This window comes from Hippoglossus stenolepis, chromosome 15, assembly GCF_022539355.2.
Source record: "Hippoglossus stenolepis isolate QCI-W04-F060 chromosome 15, HSTE1.2, whole genome shotgun sequence".
In the NCBI taxonomy this organism is placed as follows: Eukaryota; Metazoa; Chordata; class Actinopteri; order Pleuronectiformes; family Pleuronectidae; genus Hippoglossus; species Hippoglossus stenolepis.
In genome coordinates, this window is record NC_061497.1 from 18,488,973 (window position 1) to 18,509,253 (window position 20,281).

General features: G+C 44.5%; 1 protein-coding gene across 1 annotated transcript in view; it reads right to left on the reverse strand.

Moving 5' to 3' along the window:
* Positions 1–445: 445 nt before the first annotated feature.
* LOC118121707 (reticulon-4 receptor-like 1) overlaps positions 446–20,281 on the reverse strand; it is an 84,808-nt gene continuing 64,972 nt past the window's right edge. Inside the window, exons 2-3 of the mRNA XM_035177767.2 lie at positions 4,884–5,338; positions 446–4,048 (exon numbers count right to left, since the gene is read on the reverse strand). Coding sequence (XP_035033658.1) covers positions 3,155–4,048; positions 4,884–5,338 — 1,349 coding nt within the window. The 3' untranslated portion in view covers positions 446–3,154. The remainder of the gene's footprint in view (positions 4,049–4,883; positions 5,339–20,281) is intronic.

A 20,281-nucleotide genomic window follows, 5' to 3' on the forward strand; every position in this document is an offset into this window, starting at 1 on the left:
GACTTAGCACATGCTTGGGCTCTATTTGACCTCACCTTGACCTAACACAAGACACCTCCCTTGCAGCCTCACGGCTAATACAGCCTGACAGGAGCACGTATTTGTGCGTTTGTGTGTTCGTGCTTGCGCTTGCAGTCGTTCTGATGCATATTTAATACGAGACTGCTGAGTGTATGACTGAAACTAGGACATGAAGGAGGCCAAAATATATCCTGGTTAAATGCGGGTATATTTCTCTCCCTGCAGCAGATGAATGTACCAACTTATTCCATTACCTTCTTTCCCCACTTTTTAACCATTTTTCTTTCCTTTCTTCGCCTTATCATTCAGCCTCAGGGCTCATTCTGGAGGTCTGTGTATTAGCCACACACAGACACTTGCGCACGGCCACAGATGTGTGCCTATACGCTAACAAAAGGCAGGCAAACAAACACAGACCACCTCAGCCATTTGAGGACACTTTCCATTTAATGTTATTTATAAACAGCTTTTGAGTCTGGCATTGTTTGATAACCACATACAAAACATTTGGGTTGCACAAAGGAAGAGTGCAGAGGAAAAGAATAAGGAGATTGAGGCGTGGGGTGGGGAGGCAACGAGGGTGGGTGCTGAGAATGGAGAGAGAGGAGAGAGTAAGCAGAGAGAAAGGGAGGTGAGGAAAAGGGGGAGGGGAATACAGAGGAGTGGATAGAGTGATAGAAAAGAGGAGGAGCAGGAGACGGCAGTGCAGTGTATCATTTATCTTGAATGAGTCAGCGAAACAAAACCAACAAATAAGTGACGGAATGAAAACAAATTCTAATGATGATAATCGTATTAAATAAAAAATAAACTTTCCGCCTCCAGCTCCCTGTTTATTTATTTAGGGAACTATCGAGACACAACAGAGTCAGTTTCTCTTCTTTCATTTTTTTTTTTACAATTTTTTTACAATTTTTTTTCTTTTTACAAAAAAAAAGTCATCCTCACGAGAATAAACAGACACAATTTACATCACCTCTGGGTTCACAGCAGCACAAACGAGTTCACCAGTAGGGGGCGCTTATCCTGCATGTCAGCAGAGTGACACCAGTAGAAGGCTTCTGTTTGTCCCCCAACATTTAGATAGATAGACATGAAAAGACGGGGGATCCGCAGGAAGCGCACACAAATGTGGCCCCTGCTCTCTGATTCCTGTCCAAATGCGTTATCTTTAGGTCGCCAGCAAACCGAAACGATAATCTTTTGTGCTTTCTGTCAGCAGGTTGTGTTTTTAGCCTTTGAGCTCGGTCAGGACGGCTCGTTTTTAATATAGAATGTATAACTTCGTAATGATATAAGAAACAAGGAGACTTTGAGCATCACTGGCTAGTTTAGGTACCTGGATGGCCGGTGTGTGTCTGTACATTTTAACCGAGCATGTGAGACATTGTGGTGAGTTACTCTGAAATAGCTCGGGTCTAAAAGTCAAAGCATGGACAGCATCTGTGGCGCTCTGCTCCGGGGGTTTGAAAGCCGTGGGCTCAAAGGGGTTGGTGGTTTTCAGTGGTACAGGAAGGCTGTGAGGGTGATCGGGCTTTGTTACGGGTGGTTGTGCGTGAACTCTTCCAATTTATGGTTCAGGGCGCCGTTACCCACAGTCCTCTTTGTCCTTTGTCCTTCTCTGCTATTTTTCCAAAGAAAAATCCCAAGACTCAGAAAGGGCTCTGAGTATCGCTCCTCTCGGACGTGGCGGCCTTAAAATCCAGCTCTCCACTCAGGGCTCACAGATTGTCAAGTCCGTCTGATTTGGAGTGCACTCAACACACAGGAAACGTTCTGTTGCAGTTTATTCCGTCCCCTTTTTTAACAGTTTCTTTGCTGCTTTTTGTTTTCCCAGTTTCAGACCATTGATTCGACCATTGCAGGGGACATATTGCAATTGTTGCTGTCAGCTGTACTCTTCCCTGATTGTAGGCCCCAGCATTTGAAAACCCTCCTGCCTCTATTTGGATTGAATTGTCTGTGCTTGAAGGATATATTTATATGTTGTTTTTACATTAACCTCCACAGCATTACAAAGGAAAGTGCATAAAAGGTTCTGGGAGTCTGAAGTTTTGTGAGCCGGGCTTGGGCCTCAGCCTTTTCCTTGGCCTGCATAAGTCGACCTTTCAGGCCGCTCGGGCTCGTTGAGGCCTCGGTTTTGTAGCCAATGAGGTCGAAGAGTGAATGGGAACGTCTCTCACCACAGTTTGTCCTCAATGGCCACTGGCTCCCATTAGGCACTCTTGCAATCTAGCTTCATTCTACCCGCATGGCTTTAGTGATTTCTTCAGTGGACACACAGTCACACAAAGCAGCAACACTGAAATCTTCACTTGTTCATCCACTCACTCATTTACGCTGTGACAAGTTGGCTCATTTAATGATTGGTTAGTTCTGAATGGCTTTTAAGTTGATAGGATGCAAAGGATATATATTAACATTAACAGTGTTAAAAGTTGTTGAAAAATTGATGTGTTATAAATCCAGTGGTGTGTACTTAAAACCCCCAAAACACAGATGTGCATTAAAGTGAGTCAACCCTGCCGTGAGACATGGAAGTAAAAGCACTTTACTAGCAGACATACATTATAGTAATTATAGTTTTTACTGCCAATGCGATGACTCAGTTACTGCCAATTGTGTTTGCAGGATTTTGTTCTCGAGTCTTTGTTGCTGTTGAGTGAAAAGTGCGTCAGATTGTGTCTTTGTCTCGGTGTGATTGACAGATGAAGGGTGTGCTGGGAGAGCACTGTTGTATCAAGAGGGCTAAACATAGAGACTAAGCCTTGAATTGTTTTGATCCTAACCGTGTGTTGTTTCCTGCCATTATTAAAATGAATCATTGGCTTCTTATTTTGTGTGGCTGTACAGTTTTATAAGCACATAAACTCAGTGAAACAATCGATGCCACTGAGGCAAATGCAAAGTTTTCCTGTTGTTCCCCTTGGTGACATCATCAAAGCAATGGGATAAATTGTTTTCCCTGACTCATAATGATCCCTGCCCTAAAACCTCAGGGATACTTCGACAGTAGATATTGGATAATGTTCTTTATACACAGACGTGTACACGCAGTTGTACACACATGCCCCTTTGTAAGAGCCAGGGCAGGGGTTTTCAGGAGAATGAATCATAGAGTCCATTTCCCTTCTCAGCGTAGGATCACAGAGCTGAGCGACAGCAGCAGGGCTGATGAGAAACAGATAATAAAATCTGAAAGGTGTGACCCTGCTCTATTATTAGCTCTCTGGACCCCACTTGGTGGGCCGACAGAAGTCCTGAGGGTGCACTTGTTCTTCCTCCGTCCAGTTCCAGACAGGTCAAATTTACCCCCGTCTGGAGTATAGTCTTTCTCATCCCCCTCCAGTAGTACCTGTACCTCGTTGAGACCCCCTTTTGCCTTGCGACCCCGGCGGGTACAGTTTCTGCGGCTTCCCTTTGGCGGCCGTGGCAGGGGTGAAGGTGAAGGCAAGCTGTATTGGTCCCCGTGGGGCAAGTACGGCCGCTGATGGTGGTTATGATGGTTTCTGTGACGATTCAAGTGGTTCAAAGACTCTCCATGATCCATCTCCCGATCTGGGGCACCATGACCCTCGCTTGGCAAGCAACTGGGCAGCTCCTCCTTCTTCAGTGTTTTCAGGTCCTTCTCTGCCAGCTCCGGTGGTGAAACACACATCAGAGTGGAGGTCGAACCTCTGAACCTCCGCAGCCAATCCCACAGCGACAGGGCCTTGCAGTCACACTCCCAGGGGTTGTCATTAAGCCGTAGGTACTCTAGTGCCGGCAGCAGAGTCATGCTGGAACCAGAGAGCTCCGTCAAGGAGTTATTAAACAGGTACAGGGTGGTGAGGCGTCGCAGGTCATGGAAAGCCTGGCGGTCGACCCACTGGATTCGGTTCTGGTGGAGAAGTAGACGGTCTAAGACCCCCAGACCACGGAAGGTGTTCTGGCGAAGGCTCCACAGTTTATTGCCATGCAAGAAGAGATGACTGAGGTTCAGTAGGTCGATGAACAGGTCATCCTCCAGAAACTCTAACTGGTTGTCCTGCCAGGGTGTTGGGGGAGGAAAGAAAAACAGAAGCTGCGATTATTTTTATGAATAATTTTGCATAATTACCTGCATTGTAATAATATATACTTTTGAAAAAACACTGAAATGACTAACAACAGCTTTTAGCTCAGTTCAAGCATCACACAAGTACCCAAGTAAATAATACTAGTATACATTTTGCAACACAAAGGAAAAGGTTTGTCTTACAAATTACACATAATATATCAACAAGGAATTCAAACATTGGTGGTTTGTGGATGCATGATGAAGAGTCCCAGTACAAAAACAGTGTAAAACAGGTCAGACATGATTTTCTTTGCCTTTATGAATGATGTGTCAGAAGTTGAGCACTTTGTTAAAATAATGGAGCCAATGATTGTCAGTGATCTATTCACAACAAGTTGTACCAAACTGTTACAGATAATGTAAGAATGTCGTCAAGAATCAATGATGTAACCTTTCCTCTATTTCAATAGCATTCATTTTTCAATCAATACTAATAGAAGAGATCCTCTCCATATAGTAAAACCAAATCTCCTCCTAAACCCACTCTGTAATAATAATGAAATCATACACTCAATCCTGGATTTCAATTCCTTTGCTGTTGTCCTGTAGTGGTTGACCACAGAAATTATACTGTAGGCTTCTTAGTGCGAGGGAGGCTGTGTGGCATTTCCCCTGCACTCAGGATAACGGCTAGCATTTGATCAGTGTCCAATTCGTAGGCAGTAAGTGCTGAGCCAGGCTGATGGACAGATTACAGCATAATGCGATTGTGGATGCAGATGCATTATGCAGTAGAGATAAAGAGGAGCTGTTATCCATGTACCTGTAGGTAGAGATACTGGAGATTATTCAGGCCCGAAAAGATCCCTTGTGGCAGGCTGATCAGACCACAGTGGTATAGGTGCAGGGCGTGGAGCCGCCCCAGGCCCTGGAAGGTGTCTGAAGCGATGGCCTTCAGGTGCCTGTTGTCCCCGAGGTCGAGCTCCTCCAAGCGGTCGAAGCCGTGGAAGGTGGAGGGTTGTATGTAGGAGATGTTGTTGGAGTAAAGCCACAACATGGTGGTGGTGGGTGAGAAGTGGCCGCGGAGCAGCCGCTGGATCTTGTTGTTCTGCAGGAAGACCCGCTCGCTCTGGGCGGGGATGCCCTCGGGCACGGCATGGAAGTTGTGGGCCTGGCAGGAGACGGTGCTAGGTGAAGTGTAGCAGATGCAGTGGTGAGGGCAGGGCAGCGACAGATCTAGGCCACACAGCACTAACAGTAACTCCACCCCACCGTAACCTGGGAGAGGAGAGGAAACGGTGATGGAAGGAGATGGAGGGAAAGAGAACCAGAAAAAAACACAAGCAGAATTAATTGAATTCATACAGCAGAGCTGCTGTTATCAGAAGCATCTTGAATGAAACACTCATTGCTCTCAGTTTACAAGGACAACAATGTGCATGGTTCAGTGCAGACAAATTACAACGCTGACACAAATCTCTTAAAAACACACACACGCACGTATGCACACACACACTCGCGTATTGTTCTAGGATTCAATTCTTCTTCCATATATTTCAATCATTACCAGACTGTTTACCCTTAACCTTGCGTACCCTTGACTGTTATCTTCATCCTACGTTGTTTCAAAACCACAAATCCAAACTCAGGGGAGCGTTTTTTGTTTTTAAGTTTTGCAGAAACCTTGAAAATCCTTCATACCAAGATGCACCCACCACAAACAGATATTAAAACAAAGACACAAAGCAGTCGCACAAACAGTTTTTTTTGGAAGCAGGGTGTGTGCGGTCTTGTGTCTTTTATTGTGTGGTTTTATGATTGTCACAGAGGTATGCACACTTTTATTTATCTGTTCCTTTGGACCAATCTCAACGAGACACACACACACACTCACACCTACACAATCGCACCGCACAGTGTTATATCCTTTGGTTATCCTCTAAAGGCGACAGAAAATCGATTTTACTTCTGCTTACAAGTGAACACGCATCACACCTGTAATTCCCACAATAAGGGAAATGGAGAAAGCCGGAGAGAAGGTGGAGGCTGAGGCAGGAATGGCCGTCTGCCTGTGAAGTGGATATAAGGTTTTGCTTTTTAGATTGTCTTCGTCACTCCTTAGTTATTTATTCGCTTTTTTTTTTCTCTTGCCCTGGATCTTTTATCTATTTAATGTATTGTGTGTGTGTGTGTGTGTGTGTGTGTGTGTGTGTGTGTGTGTGTGTGTGTGTGTGTGTGTGTGTGTGTGTGTGTGTGTGTGTGTGTGTGTGTGTGTGTGTGTGTGTGTGTGTGTGTGTGTGAGTGTGAGAGAATCAGTGACATGGACAGATGTGATGGACAGATGTCAGGTTGACTACGACACAGCTGCTCTGTAAAGAACAACATGTTCCCAGATGTCAGCAGAGGACGGGGGTATTATCCCGTGTGGTCCACGTGTCTCTCCCGCTATGTGCTCTTGTCTCACCATACAGTGCCTTGCATAAGTATTCACCCCTTGACTTTTCTACATTTTGTCATGGTATAACCACAGATTAAAATTTATTTCATCGTGAGTTTATGTAATGGACCAACACAAAATAGTGCATCATTTGGAAGTGGGGAAATATTACATGGATTTCACAATTATTTACAAATAAAAATCTGAAAAGTGTTGAGTGCATATGTATTCACCCCTTTACTGTGAAACCCTAACAAAGATCTGTGCGACCAATTGCATTCACAAGTCACATTTGCAAGTCACATAATTAGTAAATAGGGTCCACCTGTCTGCAATTTAATCTCAGTATAAATACACCTGTTCTGTGACGGACTCAGAGTTTGTGGAGATCATTACTGAACAAACAGCATCATGAAGACCAAGGAGCTCACCAAACAGGTCAGGGATAAAGTTGTGGAGAAATATGAAGCAGGGTTAGGTTATAAAAATATCCAGAGCTTTGAACATCTCTCAGCACCATAAAATCCATCATAAGAAAATGGAAAGAATATGGCACAACCGCAAACCTACCAAGAGGAGGCCGTCCACCCAAACTGAAGAGTCGGACAAGGAGAAAATTAATCAGAGAAGCAACCAGGAGGCCCATGGTTACCTGGAGGAGTTGCAGAGATCCACAGCTGAGGTGGGAGAATCTGTCCACAGGACAACTATTAGTCGTCTACTCCACAAATCTGGCCTTTATGGAAGAGTGGCAAGAAGAAAGCCATTGTTGAAAGGATCCATAAAAATCCCGTTTGGAGTTTGCAGAAGCCATGTGGGAGACACAGCAAACATGTGGAAGAAGGTGCTTGGTCAGATGAGACCAAAATTGAATTTTGCCTCAATGCAAAACGCTATGTGGCGAACCCAACACTGCCCATCACCCTGAGCACACCATCCCAACAGTGAAACATGGTGGTGGTAGCATCATGCTGGGGATGCTTCTCTTCAGCAGGTACAGGAAACTGGTCAGAATAGAGGAAAGATGGATGGAGCCAAATACAGGAAATCCTTGAAGAAAATCTGATGCAGTCTGAAAAGACTTGAGACTGGGGCGGAGGTTCATCTTCCAGCAGGACAATGACCCTAAACATACAGCCAGAGCTACAAAGGAATGGTTTGGATTAAAGAATGTTAATGTCTTAAATGGCCCAGTCAAAGCCCAGACTCAATCCAATAGAGAATCTATGGCAAGACTTGAAGATTGCGGTTCACAGACGGTCTCCATCCAATCTGACTGAGCTTCATCTTTTGCCAAGAAGAATGGACAAACCTTTCCATCTCTAGATGTGCAAAGCTGGTAGAGACATACCCCAAAGACTTGCAGCTGTAATTGCAGCGAAAGGGGGTTCTACCAAGTATTGACACAGGGGGTGAATACTTATGCACCCAACAGATGTCAACTTTTGTTCTCATTATTGTTTGTGTCACAATAAAATTTATTTTGCACCTCCAAGTACTATGCATGTTTTGTTGATCAAACGGGAAAAGTTTATTTAAGTCTATTTGAATTCCAGTTAGTAACAGTACATAATGGGAAAAGTCAGGGGGTGAATACTTATGCAAGGCACTGTATATATACGCAGGGTAACATAATGTGTGTTTGTGTGCGTCTCTGCACACAGTATGTGACATTTTGTCTCGGACGCGGGAGCAGTGCCTGTTGTCTTTGACGGGGCTGACCTTTTCGTCACAAAAAAAACAGAAAAGACAAACACACAACTGCTGTCGTCATGGCAGCCTATTTTCTGTCTCATACCAACAGCAAATCAATACTGTATAATCCTAAACTTAAACACTGTGTTAATTTCATGGATATTTAACTTATAATAAATGGTAATTCATCATATTATTTTTGCATGGCTCTATGGATCCACAAGATGTATCGTGTTGACTTTAATGAACCCCGCACAATGTAGCGCCACCATCAGGCCAATATTCGTCTGTCCAGTATTTTGATTTAGGACCAAAGATTTAAAAAGACATAAATTCCTTTATACTCCATATTCCTTATTGTCATTATTAATATTATTAGTTGTATTTTTGTTTTCAATTAAATGATTCACTTTTGTTTATTAAGAGAAACTCTTTCGACGTAGTTCAGGACTCACGGCTAAAAACTTTCTGTGCTGTTGTTCTTTCCTGCCATGTCAACTTTTAATAAATGAGCCTATGACATTCCCATTAATCTCAAGTGTGCTAGGGATGGTTATTAAAAGCTAAAGTAGTGGGGACCATTCAACCATGAGTTTAAGATCAACTCAAGTAGCTTTCAACCATAATTGATGCATATGCTGAAGATGGCATCAGGTTCACTTGTTGTTCCCCCTGTCCTCAGTTCGTTTAACTCTGTTTAATTAGGCTTGAATGGACAAATGTTATAATTATAAGCTGTAACATACAGTATCTATATTCAGTCCCTAAGGGGTATCAAACTGATTTCTATCAGTTTTTTCCCTCCTCTTCTCTCCTCCTCTGCTTTATCTGTCCATCTGTGTTGCCCTTTGCTTCATGCTTCTCTGCCTCCTTTCTGCAGAAAGCTAACATTTCCCTTCCTCCACAGCTTTATCTCCATTCACTGCTCTGCCCCCGCCTGCTGCATCTGTTAATTAGCCATAAAGCTGCTATTTGCGACTTTGTGCATCAGAGTGTGTAAAACCGTGTGTACATTGCATGTGCGTATGTATCTGTGACTCTGTGTTCTTGCATCTTTTGTAGTTTTGTCTCAGTGAGACTCACTCGATAGCACTCGACTGAGTTACCATGGCTCGATAACCTTTCTCCTCAAGTTTTACTACACGTTTTAGCGCATTATAATTATTGTAGAAGCTGACATGACGGGGACATTTAGTTCTTCGTTGTACATCCTAAAGTAAGTGTTTGCTGCACATGTGAGTAGAGAGTGTTTCATAAAGAACGAGAAGAAAAGATCACAGTTTCATTTATTCAAATCTCAAATGAACCACAAACCACCAAAGCGTGTATGTTCCAAGCTCCACAATGATCCCACTGGTCCCATTATCATTTCTTTTTAAACCATTCAATTTCTCCTCAGCTCACGTCTGCCTCACACTTACATGTGATATCGCTTCTTGGCTGAATTTGCATTTACAATTGATTCTTGTTCCTTGTTGCCTTCTGTTCAGTTTTTCTCTTTGTATTTTCAACATTGTCATCAGTTCATCCTTTCCTTCTTCATCCCTGTTGGTCCTTTCATTCCTTCCAATCCAATCCTTTATCTTTTTGTTGTTTGCTGTGCTATAAGATATGCACACACTGTATGGTTGTACCTAGCTGTGCATGTATATGTTGGAGAAAGTGTCTCCGCTCGCAGAACAACTGTGGGTGTTTAAAGTTCACAGATTGAGCGATGGAAGTGGTGATATTAGCTAGAAAAGCTGCTCACGGCCATATGGCTCTGACACTGGGGGCAGAAGATCTCCCACCAGAATCTAGTTGTTCAAACGTTTTATTAATCACTTGCCCTGTAAAGCACGGAGTCATCTCTGTTCACTGATAGTGTTGGTCTGCTTTTTATAGTTAGGAGGCAAAGGAGAAAAGGGATTCAATGTTTTAAGTATTTAAATGAGGGGATTCTAAAAAAGGGGGAAATCTCCAATCCTGCATCGACAACAAAATCCTGATACCTTGTTTTCAGATGTTTAAAAACATGTTTTCAAACATCTGAACTCACAGTCAGCACATCCTTGAATTTACTCTTGCAGATTTTCTTTCGTCCGCCTGCAGCTCCGCAACCGTAGCGCAGCCTGGAATACATAAATAGAAAACTAATTGCAAATTAGCAATTAGCTGAGGCATCAAGCTGGCATCAGGCCAACCCCCAAACCTGTAACAACTCCCAGAAAGAAACGTCAAGGTACATAAAAATCTGTTTCAACGGCGATGCTTCGTGATGCATTTCCCCGTGTACTGCAGTTAAATAGGAAATGAATCGAGGTTAGTTTCCATTAAAGTGATTTGTGCCTGGTGTGAATCTCTGGTGAAGAGTATTATGCTTTAAAGCTCATTTGATACCTAGCACCTTAAGATTTAACTATTTTTAGCAACTTTGCTTTCCAGGCTCTCTGTTGAACACAGATGGAGCGCTGTATGTGGACTGAAGCTTTACTGTCTCACATTTGCTTCTGCATCATTCGAAAGTTTGATTACTTGATCAAGGGCGGCATAGTGTTGCAGTGGTTTGCACTGTCGCCTCACAGCAAGAAGGTTTTTGGTTTGAATCCCGGTTCAGCGGGGATCTTTCAGTTTGCTTGTTCTCCCTGTATCTGTGTGGGTTTTCACCGGGTACTCCGGCTTCCTCCCACAATCCAAAGACATGCAGACTGGGGTTAGGTTCATTGGAGACTGGAAATTGACAGTTGGTGTGTATGTGAGAGTGACAGGCTGTTTGTCGGTCCTGTGATAGGCTGGTGACTGGATCAGGACGTACCACGCCTCTCGCTCAAAGTCAGCCGGGATCTGCTCCAGTCCCCCGGTGACCCTCGAGAGAGTGAGTGATATGGATCACGGATGGATTACTTGACCATTAGAAGAATTGCATGTGTGCGCGCTTCTATCTTTATGAGAACCAGTTTGGTTATTTAGTCCTTATGGAGTGAGCACAATTATCCCACTCCTCACAACTTCAATGGACTGTTTGACGGGCAGGATTTGGTTTAGACTTTATAATTAGATTTAGACTGAGGGCTTGTGCATGAAGAGCACGCAGCAGGTTCGACCGGTCACAGTAAGTGGTCTCTGTTACGGTGCTTCATCAACATCACGGCCTGCGTTAAACTCATATTTGCGATGCCTTGAACTTCAGCAGAGAGCCAACATCGAGGTGTCTGGGGAGAACATTCTGTGCTTAAGACCTAAACTGCGCTGCGATGGCAATTGGGTGCTCGATTGTGTGTTGCTGTGTTGCTGACACAGTTGGAGGAGTTCCAGCATTCTTTGCAGATGGTGCGGACGCGCTCGCAGGAACAGGAGAAAACCCAATTCAACCCTGGGGCGTAAGTGCATTTGCTGTTTAAACACTGTGTGCACCGGATGTGTGCACCGGATGATAAAACAACAACTCGCTAAATACTCGTCCTGAGTGTGTGCGAGCGACCGATCACTCAACAGGTGTTAAATGAACCCGTCTGGTTGTTGGTTGTAAAGTGACAGATGTGTCGGTTTGGTTTTAGTTTACATTCCCTTGTTGGAAAAGTGTGGAGAACATCCCCAGATCAGAAGGACACAATATCATATGGAGAGGAGCGTCCAGATACTTCTGTCCACATCATGTAATCGTATCGATGCACCAACATTTCGTCCAAGATGTTTTGCTGTTTAAATTTCAGCCTGATTGGATCCTCATCACAAAGGCTGATGCTGTCCTTTTGTCCTCTGGGTCAGTAAATGTGTGTGGCTTTCACTTCTTGAAAGTAATTGTCCATTTGAGCAAGTGCTGCCTATTTAATCAAATCTCTCTCTCTCTCTCTCTCTCTCTCTCTCTCTCTCTCTCTCTCTCTCTCTCTCTCTCTCTCTCTCTCTCTCTCTGCATCAGTTTTCCTGCTGGCTGTTTGTCTGAATTCTCCTCATAGCCTCCCCCAGTCAGATATTTTCCGAAAGCTTCAACAAGCACGGCCAGGGTTCAATTACAAGAGCCGTCCCTCCACGCCAGTCATAATGTGCACACAAAAACACAGGCACCAGAGAAGAAAACACACACACACAAACACACACATGCTACTTGTCAGGCCACCGTCGCAACTGCCTCCCGTTTATAGCTTGGCATTTGGGGGAGACACCTGCCACTCACTCCGGCAAACACAAGGAGAAAGTAACAGAGCTGGGAACATGAGGGGGGGCGGCAGAGGGGAGCCGGCGAGGGGGGGCAATATCGTACTCAAAGGAAATGAGGAGCTCTTAAAACATGAAAGCTGAGGCAAGGGGAGAGAGGCGCAGCATGGGGGTGTGGGAGGGAGCAGGGAGCAGAGCGAGCGAGGCTGTAGCTAAAAAAAGGATGATGGGGATGACAGCGAGGCGGAGACCATTATATAGGTAGGTGTTTAAACGTCTGTCTGCTCGGCTCGGGAAAACAACGGTGACTTCTGCTGAAATCCCGAATTAATTCTGTGACTTTTCCGTGAGGCGAGTCAGATAAACACTTGAAAACTGATTACACCCAAGACACATGCAAACTCTCGGGCCGAGAGAAAAGCATTTAGTCGCACTTGTGTATTACATCTGGTGCATTCAGGTGCACGTGTGTACACCCACGTACAGACACAACACAACGCTAATTAAGCAGCAGTGTCAGAGAGAGAGAGAGAGAGGAATTTGCAAAAATTGGCGAGGAGGCGGCAAGTGAGACAAGGGCGCGGGGGGGACAACGGGTAGCTCAGACGCTCTATACAGATGCTGCTCCTCTCTTGTTGGTGGTTGATTTAGCTTAGCATAATCCCAAAGATCATTTACCATTGCTCATTCAAATGGTGATAAATCTCTGGCAGAGTTAATGAGAGATTTAAATGGCGTCATTGCCTCAAAGACACAGCTGAAATATCGCCGCACTATATAATCCTCCCCTCTCATGTAATAAAGTACATAACCATTACATCCATCTTCATACTGGAGACAATTCAGGTCAATACTGCCAGGCTCTGCACTGCTGATTCCCCGTGGCCTAGGAATTACTATTTTGTAGACTTGGAAGTTTCTTTTATTTAAAGTTTCCATCCTCTGACCCCCAAACAAAACTTAAACACAGCTTATACAAGCAAGTCGCTGTGTGAACGGGGCCGAGCACGAGAAACAAATGTCTCCTTGAAACAGAAGTGACAGTAAATCCCCGTCCTGATCTTTGATCCCGTTTTCAGAGCCGTTGTAATAACGTCTTTCAGATGGCGCCTGAAAAACAGAAAAACGGCCAAAACAACATCCAATCCTACGAGAATACACTTCGGAATCTGTTTTTCACTTTGTATTATTTGTCCCTACATGATCTTGGACAAGCTCTTAAACTATTTCCGCCAAAGGAGGTTAGGTTTTCAGTTTTGTTTGTTTGTTTCTCGGTCTGTTGTTTAGCAGGATTACACAGAAACTAACGGACGGATTAACACAAGACTTAGTGGGAGGATGTGATGTGGGTCAGGGAAGAAGCCTTGGTATTTTTGTGAGGATCCAGATCAGTGGGGCAGATCCAGGTCACTTTCTTTAACATTGAGAGAGAGGGCGTTTTTTGCATCACATCTGTTTATTAGGAGAATGATTCGTGGATCTCGATGGAAAACAATCAGGCATGTTTGTGCAAGTTTGGTTTGTTTAAAACTTGAAAGAGAAAAACTGTTTCCAGCCCCTCAAACGTGCACTCGAATATTATTATACTTTCTTCTGGGTCGACAAAACAAGTCATTTAAAGATGCAGCATCTGGCTGCAGGAGGTTGTAATGGCCTTTTTAAAACTTCTTTTACAGCCCAAACAATCAATAGACAACTCACATCATAGGGTTTGATTGAATTGGGCTAAATCTGTTGTTTAACTGAAAGTGTGGAGAAAAGACACATTCAAGCTGATGTGATCCTGTTTTACAACCTCCGTGCTTTGTCATCCATCTTCTAGGTTTCGGTTTCCTGAAAACATAATCACTGACTGCAAGGACTTTTGACAGCTGAAATTGATGTTGATGTGTCCCTGAACACACCGCGGCTTTTTGGTTTTCAGATCTGTCCTTGCTTTCAGTTATGCAGTTTTGAAATAAATCCCCAAAAAGTGCCCCAGGTGACGGACTAGAGGAAAGCACATCGCTGGCTTATCGAGGGAAGTGTAACTATGTGGCACAGAATGGAAATCAGTCGTCGTTAATGTGCTTATTATAAGAAAGTGTGGGCTCTTTAACCTCAGGAGCTCAGGTGTCGTCTGGCTTTTGTCCAGCGGGGAAGCAAAGTTCTTAAAGTTGAAAGAAAAATCAATGCTTATTATCATGAGGCACTTTAAACGGTTTCTGGCCTGTTTGACAAATGTGAGATGGCCGGCTGCAAAGCTTTTTTTTGGGGGGGGGGGGATCTAGGTGTCTTTATAATTAGCGGCTGTCCTCCACTGCCTGACACTCCCAGTGGTCTGATTGTCTGCTGCGGCCTCTGGTCCAACGCTGTGACATCTGTTCAGCACACGACTCGCTGGCCCATTAAAAAAAAATACACCCGCTCCACTCTGACGTGTGTGTGTGTGTGTGTGTGTGTGTGTGTGTGTGTGTGTGTGTGTGTGTGTGTGTGTGTGTGTGTGTGTGTGTGTGTGTGTGTGTGTGTGTGTGTGTGTGTGTGTGTGTGTGTGTGTGTGTGTGTGTGTGTGTGTGTGTGTGTGTGTGTGTGTTGGAGACAGAGAGACATAAAACAGCAAGAGAGAGAGGAGCAAATGCAAAAATAACCTCTACCCTCTTTGCATGCAGTAATTGGGTCATTTGAAAGGCTAAGCTTATCTCAACACTAATCAAGCTCTAATTATGCTCAGAAAAACTTTGCCTACCCCTCTCTCCCTCCTTCCCTCCCATACTGACTCTCCACATGCATAATCAGATGATGCAGGACACAGATTTCCCTATTTAACTCCTGCCTATTAGTGGAGGAAACATGTGAGCAGGCGTTCAGGGCTCCTGCTCCTCCTGCTGCTCCTCCTGCTCCTGCACTCCGTCTCGTCCGGCCTCGCTCAGACCGTAAAGGTAACACAGACGGACAGGGTGACGTGTGTCAACAGGAAACAAGGGCCACGTTCAGACTTGGATGATGAGGTGTGGCACCTCCTCCTTAGGTATCAACAACTTATGCATTCAGGCACACGATGACACAGGAAGCAGAGACCCACACACACACAGAAGTGACACAGTAGCATAACTGACATTGTTTTGATCCAGGAAAGATCCAGGTAAAACTGTTGGGTTTAAGGATGCCACAAAGCTTATTTCTGAATTCGAGGTAGTCAAGGTGTCAAGGATTCGCCTTTTTTTTTTAGCTGCGAGTGTTGAATAGAACCGTGTTTGTAAACTGTGCTGATCATAAAGCAAAAAAACATAATGTTTAAAAAACCACACTGGAAACAATGAGAAGTAAACTATTCCAAAACGACAACACAAGTGTGTATAGGCATGAGTGCAGGTGCAAAGTGACACGCATGCACACACTAACACACATGTACAGTATCACCCCGATGGAGCAAATACACAGCAGCCACAGGAATTTCACAGCTGACTGACCATCCATCTGTGTCTGCTCAGATGATGTATGGATGTGTGCTCAGTTTCTACAAGTGTGTGTGTGTGTGTGTGTGTGTGTGTGTGTGTGTGTGTGTGTGTGTGTGTGTGTGTGTGTGTGTGTGTGTGTGTGTGTGTGTGTGTGTGTGTGTGTGTGTGTGTGTGTGTGTGTGTGTGTGAGGTCAGCTCACAGCCGTTGTGGCTGAGGCGCCGGTCGCCCTCCTGTGTCTCTCCATCACCGGATCTGAAACGATTTTTGGCAGAAACCCTCAGCGGAGAGCGGCGAGAGAAGAGCCTGTGAGAAGAGGGCGAGACGGTGCAGCATGGGGGCGAGCTGCTGCTTCTTCTCTTAATAGCTGTTTGTCCAATTCCCCCAACACAAGGGAAATCTCACTTCCTCTACTTGTGACTAAATCCTTCCCTGCTCTCCACGCTGCAGGTATGAATCACCCTTTGTCACCCTCCTCCGCTCTCCTCCCTGTTGTTCCTTTAGCCTCCCATCTGTCTCTATTACAAAGACTGTTAAAAGTACATCAGCACTTATTATCGCGTAAATCTTTCAGAGCAACGAGTGTCTGCGCTTTCGCGCGTTATTCCCAAAGTGTTAGTTTTTGAGGATCTGGGAGTGAGAAATTCCCGTCATGCTCAGGGATTACACTTGTAAATCAGAAACGCACAGATTTGAGAAAAAAGGGCAGAGGAGAAGAGGAAGGAGGCAGCCGGCGAACGAGATGAAGGGTTACAAATCCAAATACCCAGACTGACAAGTGGAGTGAGAGATTTCAGTGCAGTGAGATGTCCCAGGGATCATCTGTCACTGGGCGGCTTTATCCGATAACACGCTGTTACTGCACACTCGCCTTTGACTGAGCCAATCGCAGGCGGGCATTGGCCTTTTTTTTTTTCAGCCTGATTGGCCAAAACAAGAGCGGGAGATCGGCATCAGTTTTCTCATTAAACCGGCTTCCTGTGGAGAATGATTTTAAAGCGCTAAAGAACTGCCAGTGCTTGATGTGATCAGTTTAGCTCCAAAATGAGTTATCCAGCAGCTGACAAATGTGAGACCTACAGCAACAAAGAGATTAATGACTTGAGAGCACGGCTACACATACACTACACTGCGCTGCGATGAAATAGCCGGATCAACCCCCTCCATCTAAATCCAGTCAGACCAAACTGTTTCTAATAGCTTTTCAACTGACAGAGGTTCAGCCGTTCTCACAACACCATTAGCATGATATCAGCGTTGCAAAGTGTTACACCTCCCCCCACTCGGCCTGCTTTTGGCTCATTGGCATATTTCCCACCGTGCCGCTGGAGGAAAATACATTCAGGTAGAACGACGGAGAAATAGTGTCGCGGAGACATCAATCAGGAAATATGACAGGGGTGGTGGAAGGACGTGTGAGGCGGAGAACAGGAGGAGGTGTCACAGCTTTTCTCCATCAGCTGAAGAGAGATGGATGGAGTACGGAGAGGGCGTCGGTTAAACTCCCTCGATCAGTCACGGCATCTAACTAATCTGAAGGCTGCTGGTTAAACTCCTCCATCAGTCATGTTGTTTGGCTTCTGTGAAGGTTACAATCATCTGGAAATGTCTCGTCCTGCTGCTCTCGTCTTTTCACACCGCTCCTCGGCGGTTCCCGTTCAGTCTCCTTCTCAACCATCTCATGAATTTGAGTAGCAATCTGTTCGCCCTCTCGTCTGAAAGTCCTCATTCCTGAATTTAATCTGTATCTCCACCGGAAAATAATGTTTCAGCATCTTTTAGGATTGAAGAATCTGTACTGAAAACTTTTTCTCGCCTGCTTCTTCACACTGGACGGCAGCTGGATTCCAGTGATGTCTATAAACTCATCAAAACATTCAGATTTAAGATTCCCAACAACAGACATTCGTCCTTTTGTTTCCACATAATATATCCTCACTAATTATACTACTTAACTTCTTAGCTGTGACGAGACTGTACAGAAGGACTTTGAGCTATTTTGTTGCTGTATCTGACGTCTTTTTATAACTTTGAGAAAACGACAATCCACGTGCACCACATTTTGTGCAGCAACTGAAATCTTACTCAGAAGAACGTACATACTTCTACCAAGGCCCAGCAGTTTGCTTCACTTCCATCATGCTGCACCACATTGCAAACACTGACAAATATCAGATTCATGTAATTATTTCCTCAGAAAAAGGTGAAAATTTGCCTTTGTTGTGAAAAGGGATAAAGAATTTTCTAATCTGGATCCGCCCCAACATTTATTGGGATCTTCCCTGACCCACACCTCATCCTTCCACCTAGTTTTGTGGAAACCTGTCCCATAGTGTTTGTGTAATCATGCTGAAAACCAAACAAACATACGGACAGGGGTGAAAACACAACCTCCTTGGTGGAGGTAATGAACCATATGGGTTTTTTTTTTCCGTCTCCGCACCGTCTCTGTTCAGTTTCCCACGTCTACGTCAGACAACTTGAGAGATGACCCTGCCTCTCGCCCCTCTGTGTGATGCCCACCTTTCATTGTGACCACTGGGTGCACTCCAGAACTGGGCACCGTGCCTGTCGGCCATCGCTTCCACTTCACTGGAATTTGACTCGGGCCAAATTGAGCTCAGCCGTTTTTCATTAGCTGTAAAAACATTTGCCTCCTTGTGCCCGCTCCCCTGCACAGATTACACTGATGGGATAACCACAATTTGTGGGGGTTTTCTGTGTTGTGTTCACAAATGTCACTTTATCCTGGATGGATAAAAATAGCAATAGGTACAGTGGCTCTCTTTGGAAATCTGACACATCTAAAAATAATCCAACTCAAGTCTGTACAGCAAGAGAGGGATTTAAAACACTTAATTCTTTATATACATTAAATAGTCTCTCTGTGGTGTCAGAATAGATTTAGAGAAAGAGCAGTTTTATGTCGACTTTACTATTTAATATATTTTCTTTTTTTTCCCTTCAGTGTCTTTTCACTGTCGGGGCTTTACCTTCTCTGGCCTTGTGTCCACATGCTAATGCTTCTATGGATTTCTTTTTAATTCACCTTCAGTTGATTGAATCTTTCAGTTCATCTCCACTATTTGTGTTGGTAAATAACAAGGTCGTTTAAATGAGGATTATTCAGGATCACTGGGACTGGATAAAGGTTTTCAGGTGTCATTTGTTTGGTGCTTTGTTGCCATCGCTTAAGGCAATTTGATTTGATTTGGTGTCAGAGGTTTCAGAGATGGACCCAAGGGGCAAACAAGAAAATGTTTTGTCTGATTTGTGTGAAACAACTCTTTAAAATGACGGTTCATCGTTGGTGGGTTTGCATTTTACTCTAGTTGTCTACATATTGAGAGGAAGTGCTGCATCAGAGGCTTAACTCAGGTTAAGAAACTTCATTTTTACACACACACACGTATGCAGACACAAGGACAAAGCTTCTCCGACAAAAGACATCGTACTGATGTGGGATTTTGACTCAAACTAAAACATTTTACTTGAGCCGACGTGACTCCTCTCTCTCCCTAATCCTCAGTGAGTGAGTGAGAGAGAAGCGGAGCCGCAGTTCACAGCGTCCCTGATCTTCTTTAGCGCGGGAGGAACGGCCCTCTTCACAACTCCGGAGCTCTTTTGATTTTCCCTCCTCAAGGCCGCACGTCGCACACAAACACACCTCCAGATGCACCCGTGTGAGAGCCACCCCTCAAACTGCATTCACAGCCGCACATGAATGAGCAAGCGCACACTCAAAGAACACACATCGCCACAGTGGAGTGTGACACCTCTGAACACGTTACACCCACGTTTATATACCGATGTTGACGTGTGCATGAAGACACACATTTTTTTGCTTCTACAAACTTTTACTATTACTACTAGTTTCACAAATGCATGCCTTCCCCAACACACACTCACACACAAAAACATGAAACGCTCACACACACACACACCTTCTGGAAATGAATTATGAATGCATATCTCCGAGTCGGTCCCCACTCTGTCCGTCCACGTCCAGCTTGACTACCTAATCCTCTGAATTTCTCACCCATTTTGTACCACCTTCCTCTGACCCCTCTCTCTTCACTCTGTTTCCACTCCTCCTTCTTTTCATTCCCCCCCCCCCACCCATCCCCCTTCAAACTCCTCCAGCTCAGACTGAATTCGTGTTGACCCTTGTGTGAGAGAGTGACTCTGAATTCTGATGATTCATCTGTGTTTTATTTTACATCTTGACTGCGTGTGTGTGTGAGGAGAATTAGTAAAAACTGATCCACGTTCAGTGTTTTAAAATGTTCTTCTTTATGTCTGAACATCAGGAAAACTGTTGAATTTCATCTGGTTTTCATGTTCACAGATGAGATAATGTATTTACGTTTTACTCACGTTGCAAATGGCACTGAATGATCGTGGTCCATTTCTAGTGACCGATACAAACAGTGGAAGGAAATAACAGTGGAGTGACTAACTGGCGAGCAGCGTGTTTTTCCTCCGTCATACGTCATTTACCATCTGAGGTTATAGAAGAG